The sequence below is a fragment of the Zootoca vivipara genome, chromosome 14, assembly GCF_965207765.1.
Source record: "Zootoca vivipara chromosome 14, rZooViv2.hap1.1, whole genome shotgun sequence".
NCBI classification, from domain to species: Eukaryota; Metazoa; Chordata; class Lepidosauria; order Squamata; family Lacertidae; genus Zootoca; species Zootoca vivipara.
In genome coordinates, this window is record NC_142597.1 from 26,534,162 (window position 1) to 26,548,621 (window position 14,460).

Genomic DNA, 14,460 nt, shown 5'->3' on the forward strand with positions numbered 1-14,460 from the left:
AATGTGGTATGTGGCCTTCATAAAGCTGTTCAGTATGGAATGCGCCCCCCTAGCTTAAAAATACCCCCCAACCAGTGTAAAGCAAGCATCCCAACTTGTGCCCTGGCTTTTCTCAGGCATCCTTTTATACAGCTCTAAAGCACATAGTAAGAATCTGAGACTTTGATCATGTTCACACCATATGTTCAAAGCACAGTCTTATCACTTTAAATTGTTACGGCTTTCCCCCAAAGAGTTATGGGATTTGTAGTGTTGTTGTTTTTTCAGAATGCTAAGAGGGGCTAGGAGACTTATCCACTTCCAGAAGTGTAGTTCCCAGAGTGGTTTAATTGTCAACCTCTCTTCAAAGGGAACACTGGGAAATGTAGTTCAGCAAAGGGAATGGGGTGTGTGTGTATATATATCATAATCTAAGATTACCAGATGCCCCAGTTTCCCGGGGACAGCCCCCAGATTTACAAATCAGTCCCCATACAAAATCCATTGAAGTTGAAAAATGTCCCCGGATTCATTGAAACAAATCTGGTAACCTTATCCCATGCATAGGCAAACTCAGCCCTCCAGATGTTTTGGGACTACAACTCCCATGGTCCCTAGCTAACAAGACCAGTGGTCAGAGGTGATGGGAATTGTAGTCCCAAAACATCTGGAGGGCTGAAGTTTGGGGATGCCTGCCTTATCCTAATCCGTCTCAGCACACTTAACAAACTACTGTACAACTTGCAGAATCATTTGGAGGAAGTCATGTTTAAAGTGGAATTGTAGGGCTTTCAATGAAAGTGGCCTTTAAGCCTTTCTTTTTTTAAAAAAACAAACAAACACTGTTCCAACCATCAACCATATTATATATCGAAAAATGCAACGTCAGTAAAGCGAAGTGGGATGTGGAGTTGTCATTGTGACAGATGCTCCTCCAGCCCATCTCTCCTGACCCAGCAGGCCAAACTCCTACTGAGCAAGGGTTGCTGACACACAGAGATGCTCGGATGGTGCTCAGGGCTCGCCTCCACCTTGCCTTGCAGCACTGGGAAGAGCAGGACTATGTGGGAGAAGGAAGAGGATGTGCATGGGTGGTTGCCTGGCAACAACCCATATCTGTTTTCATCAGTTTCTTCCCTCCCTCCCCTAGCTCTGGGCCATCATCACTGTGCCTGGATTTTGGATGAGACCAGGACAGCCAGATTCAGAGTTGGGGGGGGGGCTTTGACACTCCCACAGGGGAGGGGAAGAGTGGCATGCTCACCTTGTTGCACAGGAATAGCACTTGGTACCCTCCCCAGCATTTCACAGAGAAACGTGCTTGCTAGCAGGACTATTTCAATGGTGATTATCTCAGCTTCTGTCCTGCTATTCCACGTTGCTGAAGGCTCTGTTTGTTAATTCAGCGTATTTTTAGCTCACCCTTCAATTTTGTTCGACAGCTGGGGTAGCTCAGTTGGTAGACAGTGAGACGCTCAATCTCGGTTGTGGGTTTGAGCCCCATGCTGGGCAAAAGATTCCTGCATCACAGGGGTTGGACTAGATCAGGCATCCCCAAACTTCGGCCCTCCAGATGTTTTGGACTACAATTCCCATCATCCCTGACCACTGGCCCTGTTAGCTAGGGATCACGGGAGTTGTAGGCCAAAACATCTGGAGGACTGCAGTTTGGGGATGCCTGGACTAGAGGATCCTCGTAGTCCCTTTCAACTCTATAGTTCTATGATTTCCAGGGCAGTTTATAATCTACCCCCCCACACAATGAATAAAACAACATGTAAATATGACAAGCTAACATAAAAGCAGCAAAGAACAGTCAGGAAGATTAAAATTGCACGTAAAAAAAAAACCTTAATGAAGTATACAGTTCTCTTCCCCTAGTGCTCAAAAGGCAATAAGTAGGGTAAGCAGCAGGGAAGACTCTTTGGTGATGGCCCCTGCTGGAGCCACACAAATTGATTTAAGATCTGTAGGAATGTGAAGTTGACTCTGCCTATCTTTTGCTTCCCTTCTCAACTTAATTATTTTCTTTATTTATTACATTTGTGTCCCGCTTTTCCTCCAAGGAGCTCAAGGTGCATAGCTGCCAAGTTTTCCCTTTTCTCGCGAGGAAGCCTATTCAGCATAAGGGAATTTCCCTTTAAAAAAGGGAGAACTTGGCAGCTATGTCAAGGTGACATTAATGGTTCTCCCTGTTTTATCCTCACAACAACCCTGAGGTAAGTTAGGTTGAGAGGCAGAGACTGGCCCAAGGTCACCCAGTGAGTTTCATGGATGGGTGGGGATTTGAACCCAAGCCTCCCAGGCCTTGAACCGACATGAGAGGACATTGTGGTTTTGTCTCCCCATCCCACTTCCCTGTACTCTGCTCTGCAGGTTATCATGATTATGTGGATTTAAACACCATGCGCTGATGTGGTCATGTTTGCACCATGATTTTGTACTTTGATTTAATCCATGTGCATATGCACTCATGCATATCAGTAACTAGCAATGATTTTTTTTTAAAAAAAAAGAGATGTGCCGCATTGCACATGTGTAGTGGTCTGAACACAGGGAATTAAAATAAAATAATTATTTAAAAAAAAACAGGAAAAGAGCTATTTGTTAACCCATTGGAGCTGATCTGCAAACAAATCCAGGCCATTCAGAACCCCCAAATTTGTGCCAGAGATTCAGATGGGAGTTTTGTGAGCAACCATGAGCAAAACCTGTGCACCTCGTGTGCATTCAATATGGGGAAAGCTGCGAACAAAGCTATGAATACGCATGCTGAGAGATGCTCGGGAAACAATCATTATAAACCACCGGAGCACAGCTTGAGTGGTTTGTGATGTCACTAGAATCATGGCGTGTATTTATATCCTTGCAATTCACAATAATTTGTTCTCATTCCCTATCATCTCCTTTCACAAAATACAACATAGGGGAGAAAAGCAATCATAAATAGAATGGGATCTGATCTGACATGACATGATATAATGTATTATCTAAGTGGGGGCATTCAGGAGGGGGAATTCAAGAGCTGCAGCCCATCAGCACAGGTACAGCTTGATGTGCCACAATACAAAGATGTTGCCTGCAATTTGCATTTTTTTCAGAGCTTTTGTCTCTACGTGTTATTATTTTGCTCACTGCAAAGAGCCGGATCTAGGGCACTACCCAGCTAAACAGATATGCTAGGGTAAGGGTCTCTGCTTGCATATTGGAGCTTCCCCTGCCTCTCTTTTCTCCATGTGCCCCCTTTCCCCCTCCTTCCCCAGATCCGCTCTGGAGGGTTTGCGGGGGGGGGCAGGGACCCAGAACAAATGTAGGTGGGGGTGGGGGGGCATTTTCCAGCTAGAGGGCCACAATCCCTTCATAGCAACCTTCTAGGGGTCACATGCACTTAACACTTGCACATCTCTCTTTGTCCACCAGGCAATCGAGAAGCATTGTCAGCAGGGTTGCCAGACTCAATAGAGGACAGGACTTCTGTGCCTTTAATTGCCCTGCTCTCTTTTGAGTCTGGAAACCTTAAAGAGAAACCAGCAGACCCTTTTGTTTAATTTCCAAGCAAAGGGTCTGCTGGTTTCTCTTTAAGGTTTCCAGACTCAAAAGAGAGCAGGGCAATTAAAGACACAGAAGTCCTGTCCTCTATTGAGTCTGGCAACCCTAATTGCCAGAGTTCAAGAGCACATTCTAGCCAGTACGAAGAAGGAGGGTGCAAAGCAAGGCTGGTGTGGGTTGTGGTCTCAGGAGGCTCCCAACAGCCAGATAGAAGCCAGGAAATCTGCCCCCAGGTGTCAGGCTTCCCATTGCTGAATTATATATTTACGGTAACCTAATGATTTGGGAGTGGGAGAGGAGTTTCATCTGCAGGCAAAATTCCTTCTACTAGCAGGTTTATTTAGCTGCATACCATCCATAGATCTTCTACCAAAATCATAGTGACAGAAGGGGGCACACATCTAACCCACCATCTTTCCCTTTTGATTCTGGGGCTGATGCAATACTCAATACATCATCATAAAATTGCTGGGGGCCTAGTGAACCATCGTGTCCAGCTTCCTCTTTGCTGCAGGCAACCCAGACTCAGAGCACCCTCAGAAGACATCTGTCCAGCTTCTTGCTTTGGACTCCAAGACCCACCATCCCCAACATCAAGAGAGAAGCAAGAGAGAAGCATGTCGGCTACCGCTGGCCCAAACAAGAAACATGATTTAATTCATGGACGAAACATGCAGGAAACCTTTGGCTTCCCTTGACTCTTTTGAGTTAGAAAACCATCCAAAATCAACCCCTGACTTTTAAACTAAAGGCTGTCATGGGTCTCGTTGCTGCTGTTCTCTCAGGAACCTGTGTGTTTTGTTTAAGTTTTAGACAGATCTGTCTTGCAGTCCATACTTGAATTCCTTAGACATGGGGAGCATTAATTGTGTCTTTATTCCAGAATCAGTGCTCTGAGTCTGCATAAGGTAGTGTCTGTGTTTCTACTCTCTGTGCCACAGTCCTGATCCCTACATTCCTACATACAGGGTCGGCCCACCCATGAGGAGAGGTGGGGTTGCTGCCTCAGCTGGCAGGATTCACTGGGGTAGCAGATCCCAATGCCAATCTTTCTTCCCTTCCTTGTTCCTGATGTAGATCTTCCATCACCCCTTCCTCCCTGGTGGGGAGGGCAGCACAAGTTTTGGGTTCAGCTTAGGTGTCAAAATGTCTTGAGCCAGCCCTGCTTACATAGCACCAAGGAGGGGCTTACTGAGCCTACAAACTCATCCTTGGAACTTTGTCTACATAAATACAGTACCTCATGGCTACAACACAAGCCAAGTTTATGTGTCCACATCTGTGTTTGCTTAATATATTTCCTCGTCCCTCTCACCAATTGTTTTCTGTAACATCACCCCTAGCAAAGAGGTCTGGAGGACTTGAAAGCTGACCACACTTTGGTGTTATTTGGGCTGATTGCAAGAAATGCATTGCTTAACTGTGAACTTTGATAGTTTCTTGTTCTTGTGGACCAACACAGCCACATTTGCATGTAATGTACAGCCGATTAGCATCCTGGCTTCATTTGGAATTGTACACTGAGTCTATTCTCCTCCCGTCTAAGTAGAGGCAGTAGAATTAAGTGCAAAAAGTTGTTGAGTCATGCACCAGACCATTAGGTCTGCATGAGGATTGAGAGGTTGTTTACTTTTCTCTCTCTTTTTAGAAAACAGATACTATTTTCACTAATGTACAGTGGTACCTCTGGTTACGAACTTAATTCGTTTCAGAGGTCCGTTCTTAAGCTTAAACCGTTCTTATCCAGAAGCGCATTTTCGCTAATGGGGATTCCCGCTGCGTGTGCGCCTCTGGCGTGCAATTTCCGTTCGCATCCTGGGGCAAAGTTTGCAACCAGGAGCAGCTACTTCCAGGTTAGCAGAGTTCATAACCCAAAGTGTTTATAACCAGAAGCGTTCATAACCAGAGGTACCCACTGTATGCATTGGGGGGGGGCATGCCTTATTTACTAGGGGAACTGCGCCACAAAATTTGGCGGACTGTGGATTTTGAAGGACAGCTGTCCTTTGGTTTGCATCTTGGCTCAGGAAATGTGAATTAGGTTGTTTCACTGTGAACTGAGTGAATTTCTCCCCTATCCCCGGGGTACCTAACATGGTACCCTCCAGATGTTGTGGCCTCAATCAGCACAAGATGATGGGAATTACATTCTTGTGGCATATGGAGGGCAGCATGTTGGCTACCCTTGCTCTGCGGAGTTGTGATACTCCTGTACGAAGGTGAAATCCAATAACTTGCATATCTTTAAAAAAGGGTCACACCTGAGATCCCCTCCCTAATCTTCCGCGCCAGGAGGTGGCTGCTATGGAGTGCTTTTGTCTGTGTCCCCTATCAGAGCTGGCTTGCTCTTCACCTTGCCTGTGGTGATGCTGGACTTTATCTTCCATGTCTGAACTTGTAATCCTGGATTATCTCCTTCATTTAAATATACACCTCAAACCTGTTCAGTCGTGCGGAGTTCTCGATGCGGCTCTCTCTCCATGGACTTTGGTTTCAGCCCGGAGGGGGACCCACCTTCCCCTTGAACAAGATTCTTATTCCTTTCTACGGCCGTCACCGATGTGAATGTGAGATACCAAGGACATAATAACTTCCATAGCAACCGACTGTGAATACACAAACAAGAGATTATGATTCAGGTGGGGAATAAACAGCGGAGACGCAGATGAATCCTTGAAGAACATGTTTTCGCGCCAGTGTCCTTTGTAATAAAGAACCAGTGAACAGAAATATAGGGGAAATGTAGATTCAAAACGGCTGAATCATTTCTCTCCATAGGTTGTTTTTCAGCTTTCCACAAGGCATCAGGTGTCCTTTAAATCTGCTGCACGCTATATTGCCAGGAGCAGACTTTCAACAGATTGAAAGCTAAAGTCTCGCCCCCCTTCCTTCCTTCCCCCCGAATCTTTCAAGATATTTTAAAATGCTCTTAATTCCTTCCTTCAAAAGGGAAGGTGTATGGTTGGGGTGGAGAAGAAGATACTGTAAAAGGAAAGGGTGAAAAGGAACTCAACTTTTAGAAGACATTCACATTGACAGCTGTGTGCTATTTTGTAGAACTGTATCACTGAATCTGTATAGAGTCTAGGTTGGGGGTTGGATAATCTGTCCCCTCCCAGATGCTCAGCCCCAGCTGTAAACTTGGAGTGGATAGAAGCAATGTTCACAGTTCTATGGATTGAGCATTGCTGAAGCCCCCCAAATATCACATATCCATGTGTTCCTGAGTCTTCGCAGCACATTTTCAGGCCTCTGGTGTTCATTGCCAACATCAAATAGACAGAGGGAGGGTTGGAATCTTAAATACAGAGGGAGTGTTGGATATCAGACACTTTGAATTTGTTTCCACCCAAAGGTCCAGTTAGACTATCCACTGTGGAGTTACCTGGTTGCTGGTGTGTCATGACGGGGCCTCCTGCATAGTGGCTCCCATTTGTGGAATGCCCTCCCTAGTGAAGTGTGTTTGTCTCCCGTGCTATTAATCTTTAGGGAGAATCCAAACACAATCCTGTTTGATTGGGTTTTTGGTAGCTCAAAGATTTCTTCCTGGCAATCGTGAAATTATTTGCTGTGAGAGTAGGTGATAGCTTTTAAAGAAGTTTTTAGATGATTGCTTTTAATCTGTTCTCAGAAGTTTTGATTGTTTTGTGTTGTTGCCCTTTTGGATGCCCTCAACAAAGGTGCCCGGGCACAGGCCTGTACTGTGCATTTGCTATGCCGGCGTATTATTGTAAAGTGGTGAGCTGGAGTCCTGAAAGCTTTAATAATATTCTGCCGGGGTCAGCACTATTGCAGGAATGCAGAAGAGAAAGCTCCTGACCTATGACTGACAAGTGGTTGTCTTCTTGACCCCAGTTGGTTAAGTCAAATGCTTTGACTTTGACAGGCAGGGTCACAAGACTGCAGCTGCACCTGCAGTCTCATAGCTCATCCCCCTGACCCTTATGGGAGGTGCTTGGGGACCTCTGAAGTGTGGTTCACAAGGGAACAAGTAATACACCAATTATCTTCCTCAGCAGGATACAGACTATGAATATGAGAGCTGGAAGCACTGTGAGAGGAACCCAGAGGATATAAAGAGACCCAGGGGGGAGAGAGGGGTCCCAGGATGGTGCAATGTGTCAACCAACTACAGCTACCTGAGGCTGCTGCTGCTGTCATGCCTAGGAAGGAATTCTTAGCAATCAAATTGGCAAACGAATAATGATCTTCATTGGTAGCCTTATGCTTTATTCTTGCTGTGCATTAATATGATCTCATAGCTTTATATCTAATGCTTGCTACGGCTGTCAACTTCACCCATAAATGTGCCTGAATCCAAAAAAGAAAAAGAAAAAAGCAGCTTCCCTTGGAAGAACAGGGTTTGGGCAAGATAGTCTAATTTCCCCAAATTCAGCCTGGGAGGGGAAGGGCTTACCCATAAGTAGCCTCAGAATTCTTTTTTAACAGGTATTCCTTCCTTCCCACCTTTCTTGTTGCAGTTCCTCCACAGATTATAAACATCACGTCAGACATCACCGTCAATGAAGGCAGCAGCGTCACCCTTTTGTGCTTGGCCTTTGGGAGACCAGAACCAACAGTCACATGGAAGCACCTGTCTGGCAGCAAAGGTAAGGTCTTGCCCAAACTTGGAGATGGGGAATTCCAACCTGAGAAACCAGGGCTGAATACAGAACGTGGTGGAAGGGACCACTGTTGAGTTGTGAGGGGTTGGAGGGCAAGAGTAAAACAAAAGGGCTTGATGAGTGCTTTTTTGTGAACAGCCTGGGCATCTGAAGAAGTGTGCATGCACACGAAAGCTCATACCAATGACAAACTTAGTTGGTCTCTAAGGTGCTACTGGAAGAAGAAATGTTTTTATTTTGTTTCGACTACACCAGACCAACACGGCTACCTACCTGTAGCCTGCGCACATGTGTAGGTGACCTTTTTCTAGAATAGAGTGCTTTCCACCTTTTATCTGGTGTACGATGTTGCAGCCAGTCAGCCAAGCCTCAACAGTTCTCCAGTGTAGGGGGGAGGTACACTGTCTCCCCTCTCCCCCCCCCCCGCATCACAGCCTGCCGCATCATCTGTGCTGGGGACAGTCCCAGCCAATCTGTGACCAGGGTGGGTGTGGCCACGGACCATTTAATTTCTGGCCAGCCTGCGCCCTCTTCCTTGCTTCTTCATCAGATCACCGGTAGGTGATCCTTTTTTCATGCTTTGCTCTGATATGATATTCCTATGACAATTGTCGGTTGCCATGTTGTTGGGGCCGGGTAAATTGGCACCAACCATTTGGTTTTCGCCTACCTCGTAGAACTCGTCACAACTTTTGTATGGTTAGGCACTGGGTAAGCCTTTGTCTGGTTGGAGGGGAGGTTGTTGCCTTGCTTGCCCCTCCTCAGTAATGGTATCCTGCTAAAGGGATCTGGAGTGTGAATACTGTCTGAAGCCTGGATGTGGGCTAGGGCTATGTCACAGCCCTTACGGGGACCCCTCGGGGTGCCACTATCTGACATAAGTTATAGGGAACCCCCTATCAGTGGTTTACCCTTCTGTGGACCCCCTGCAGACAGGCATGAGTGAAGATATAGCCTGGCTTCACCCCAATGCCTAAGCCAAACTGCTCACATCTGTAACCAATCAAGTTGTGGCCTATTTGAACTCATAAACCAAATATTCCGTGTCAGTGTCATTTATTTTTCTCCTGGGAACTTTGTGGCTCGGGTGCCTTGGCATGCAAGTCACAAAGAGAGAACCAGGGTTAAGCTGTTAAGCATTAGGTGCTATCTGCAAAGTCAAGAGCCACTGGCAATTTCCTTTGGTGACATGAGCATCTCTCTGGTTTTGCTCTTGTTTGGTCTGAAAGCGAGTTGTCCCTGTATGATGAACAGTTCATAGGTTATGCAAACTGGCCACTGCCTCCACTACCAGGTATATCTTCTTTCTTTGCTATCCCAAACAGTCATTGGGATAGATGTGCCTTGTGACAAAATGGCAGTGGACTGCAAAACATGTCTTCAATATTCTTAGTACAGTTACCGTTGTGTACAGGGCAGGGCTTAAGATGCTCTAAAGCAGACACCCCCAGACTTCGGCCCTCCAGATGTTTTGGACTACAATTGCCATCATCCCAGACCACTGGTCCTCTTAGCTAGGAATCATGGGAGTTGTAGGCCAAAACATCTAGAGGGCCGCAGTTTGGCGATGCCTGCTCTAAAGTAATGTGGAAGCTCTCCTTGGGGTTTATTTTCTCTTCAAGGCTCATGGTGAGACTAATGGTTGAGAGAGTCATGAAGCAGATCTGGAGAGGAAGGAAGGGAATAGTGGAACAGGGGTGACATTCTCTTGTGCAAAACATATTGGACGGGGTGCATGCCAATGATGGTGGGAGAGAGAAGTCGCGAAAGTGGCTGTAGCAACATGCATGAGACCCTTTGTGAGGTCCTTCTTTGTGTGCCTCCTCCACGTGAGGCCTGAGCCTTTTCTGTAGTGGCTCCGTTTGTGGAAAGCTCTCCCTAGGGAGGTTTGCCTAGCGCCTTCATGATATATTTTTAGGCATCTGGTGAAAACATTCATCTCGAACCAGGCCTTTGTCTGATCAATATTCTACAGCCTTTTAAATGCATCTGTAGGAGGGAGGGAGTTGTTTTGGTTTAATCATTTACTGTGTTTTATCTTGTATTTTATTTTGTGAAGCAAAATCCAGCTTGTAAGAGGCATCATCATAGTTTCGGCTAAGCAAAATCACTTGAGGAAAGGATAGCAGCCCTGGTGTTTTATTTATTTCAATGTTATTTACAAATTATTTATTATTATTATTATTCTGGAAGCAAGTAACACAGAAATTGCACTGAGTTTTTGCAATATTCTCCTGAGTTTCCCAAACTGTGAAAGCACACATTTAATGTGAAGTTTAACAGTTAGGGAAGCACTGCAAAAACAACAACAACAACAACAACAACAACAACAACAACAACAACGGGAATAAACTGTGGTGTGCATGCAGCCATTGTGTTTTTTAAACAAGTCTAGAACACAAACAGAAAACTCATGACTCCATCCAGATACAGTTATGTCCACTGCCACCTAGTGACTAAACTATATAACTACACTATCCATACACCCATGGATATGGCTCTGACCATTTGCTAGAAGCTTTTTTTCAATTAAAAAAGGGGGGTGCATGTTGTTTAGGCATGGAAAGTCACGGTTCACTCCAGCACTTTCCCAGCTTCCGAGGGTTATTCTTCAGTGTCACGATTGCAAAGGAGCTTTACAAAGTCTTTGCATAAAAAGTGCTTAAGTAAACAAAAGCGACAGCTACCTTGAAGAGGAAAAAACCTGCTTTCGGGAAGGAGCTCCTTGTTTCTTCGATAGCCAGAGAAAGAAATGGATTATCTTTGGAAACATGCTCAAAGCGAGGAGCTCGCTTTTATAACAACAACAATGCATCATGTCTGTGTCTCTGGCTGCTTCTGTCCCAAGGCACTCTGTGGAGAGACACTGAAGATTAGAGACTCTTTGCCTTCTGCAAATTGGGTCAAAGGCTCACCCCTTTGCCCTACCCACCCACCCCTGTGCAGTGCTGCAGTGTTTTCGAAAGCTTTGTCTGGGTTCAATTTTTCTTGGTATATAATCTTACTTGATACAGTTAACCCTTTGTCAGCAATTGGAACAGAAGAGGCATATTTCATGCCTGACACATGACTGATCCTTCTTGTGAGGTTAGCCACCATCGTCATTCTGTGTAGCAAATGGAAGCAGGCAAATCTGTCCATTTCGTTTTCACTCCATTTCTCATTTTTCCAACCTTTCCACATTTCCACATCATTTTTTTGGTGTGTTATTTTAAGTCCTCGTGAAAATCCACCAACATTCTGGTATGTACTTCTCCTAACTATATACATGTTTGTATACAATTCTGCCCAATATACACATTTTTGCAAAGCAACTTTCCTTAACATGATGCGTTTTTTGCATGTTGTTTGCACCAACTCATCCATTTTTATGCACACTTTTTTTTCCTCCCGTACATGCACTTTTCTGCATATTACTTGGCTGGAGAACTGTATTGCAAAATTCAGAGAACAGCAATTTTTTGAATGACAAACGAGTTTTAACTCTTGTATTGTATCAGAAACTGTGGCTGAGATATATTTGCTTTTAAAGACAAACTGAAATTGGATTTCTCCCTTCCCTAGTAGTAATGTATTGCCTCCACGGAACTACAGTATCAGTAATGTCATACAAGCTGCCTGAAAAGGCTGCGTCTTTGCTTACCCCCATGTTCTCTGCAATGCACAGCTGCAGAAAAGGATGTGGGATGCTCCCTCATTTCATATGGGATGGTGATGAGATCAGACAGGCTTGCCCAGCACCCTCTTGAATTCAATATGGAGCCAGAGAACAGGCCTGGGCAGACATCAGGCTTGCAGGATTTACACACAAATGATAAAACATCTAAAAGCAATTCCACTGCAGATGCAGACTGGTAAAGATCTTTTCCTAAAAGGCTTGTTGGAAAAGGAAAGTATTAAGTAGGTGACAAAAAGATGGTGACCACTGAAGAGTAGCTCCAAAGGGCAGAATGGACCTTCTGATGATGATGATAAATTATTTGTACCCCACCCTCCCCGGCTGGAGCCGGGCTCAGAGCAGTTAACTTCATATGAATAACACAGTAGACATAAAAACAGGAATCAATTAATTAAAATACATCTTAAAACTAATTCAGACAAATAAAAATCTGGACAAATGACAGTTATCAGGTTAAGACTGAGAGCGGTTAATACTTGCCAGAACCAACTGTTTTCACTGATCATATAAGGACCTGTGAACAGGCTGGGAGGCCTCCTTCATGCTTGTTCTTATACAATGGAAAATAGGTCAGGCTGCACCCTGGCCAAAGATGGCATCTGCAGGAGGACCACAGCTGCCAGAGCACAGTGTCTATAAGGTATATAATTAGGTGTCAATTAGGTATATCAGACGATAAAAGATGATGTCCCAAGCTACATGAAAACTAGCCCCTTCAACTTAGGCCGGTAGCAAACCAACAGCTAATTTTGTTTCACTTAAAGCCCAAGGTCCACCAACCAGAGCCACACACAAAATAGTGGCAAGGCAGTGGTTTTTCCAAAACCAGGGAAATATATACCCACCTTTAAATCTGGGATGAAGAACCTGCAGACCTCACAATGTTAGAATCATAGAATCATAGAATCATAGAATCATAGAGTTGGAAGAGACCACAAGGGCCATCCAGTCCAACCCCCTGCCAAGCAGGAAACACCATCAAAGCATTCCTGACAGATGGCTGTCAAGCCTCTGCTTAAAGACCTCCAAAGAAGGAGACTCCACCACACTCCTTGGCAGCAAATTCCACTGCCGAACAGCTCTTACTGTCAGGAAGTTCTTCCTAATGTTTAGGTGGAATTTTCTTTCTTGTAGTTTGAATCCGTTGCTCCGTGTCCGCTTCTCTGGAGCAGCAGAAAACAACCTTTCTCCCTCCTTTATATGACATCCTTTTATATATTTGAACATGGTTATCATATCACCCCTTAACCTTCTCTTCTCCAGGCTAAACATACCCAGCTCCCTAAGCCGTTCCTCATAAGGCATCGTTTCCAGGCCTTTGACCATTTTGGTTGCCCTCTTCTGGACACGTTCCAGCTTATCAGTATCCTTCTTGAACTGTGGTGCCCAGAACTGGACACAATACTCCAGGTGAGGTCTGACCAGAGCAGAATACAGTGGTACTATTACTTCCCTTGATCTAGATGCTATACTCCTATTGATGCAGCCCAGAATTGCATTGGCTTTTTTAGCTGCTGCATCACACTGCTGACTCATGTCAAGTTTGTGGTCAACCAAAACTCCTAGATCCTTTTCACATGTACTGCTCTCAAGCCAGGTGTCTCCCATCCTGTATCTGTGCCTTTCATTTTTTTTGCCCAAGTGTAGCACTTTACATTTCTCCTTGTTAAAATTCATCTTGTTTGCTTTGGCCCAGTTGTCTAATCTGTTAAGGTCATTCTGAAGTGTGATCCTGTCCTCTGGGGTGTTAGCCACCCCTCCCAACTTGGTGTCATCTGCAAACTTGCTCAGGATTCCCTCAAGCCCATCATCCAAGTCATTGATAAAGATGTTGAACAAGACTGGGCCCAAGACAGAACCCTGTGGCACCCCACTAGTCACTACTCTCCAGGATGAGGAGGAGCCATTGATGAGCACCCTTTGGGTTCGGTCAGTAATCCAGCTACAAATCCACTGAATGGTAGCATTGTCTAGCCCACATTTTACCAGCTTCTTTACAAGAATATCATGGGGCACCTTGTCAAAGGCCTTGCTGAAATCAAGATAGGCTACATCCACAGCGTTCCCTTCATCTACCAGGCTTGTAATTCTGTCAAAAAATGAGATCAGATTAGTCTGACATGACTTATTTTTCAGGAACCCATGCTGACTTTTAGTGATCACAGAGTTTCTTTCTAGGTGCTCACAGACTGTTTGCTTAATGATCTGCTCTAGAATCTTTCCTGGTATTGATGTCAGGCTGACTGGGCGGTAATTGTTTGGGTCCTCTCTTTTCCCCTTTTTGAAAATAGGGACAACATTTGCCCTCCTCCAGTCTGCTGGAACTTCGCCTGTTCTCCAGGAATTTTCAAAGATTATTGCCAGTGGTTCTGAAATCACCTCTGCCAGTGTTGTTGGACTCCAGCTCTCATCAGCCAGTGGTCAGGTATGATAGGGATTGTAGTCCAACAACGTCATATTACCCAACCTTGCTTTCAGTCTTAACACATCAATATACAGTATTTACTGATTACAAGATTTCCAAACTGAATTTTGCATCATGTCCAATTTTATAGTCACCATTCAAGACCACCACCTGCAATTAATAGGCATTGTAACAATAACATTGGGAAGACGCTTGACTTAATA

The 14,460-nt window shown here is 44.9% G+C and overlaps 1 protein-coding gene across 7 annotated transcripts in view; it reads left to right on the forward strand.

Annotated features, from left to right (window-relative positions):
- OPCML (opioid binding protein/cell adhesion molecule like) overlaps positions 1-14,460 on the forward strand; it is a 775,348-nt gene that overhangs the window by 673,599 nt on the left and 87,289 nt on the right. For all 7 annotated transcript variants that reach the window (XM_088658030.1, XM_088658031.1, XM_088658032.1 and 4 more), the window contains one exon: positions 8,010-8,138. In XM_088658030.1, the coding sequence (XP_088514156.1) occupies positions 8,010-8,138 (129 nt within the window). The remainder of the gene's footprint in view (positions 1-8,009; positions 8,139-14,460) is intronic.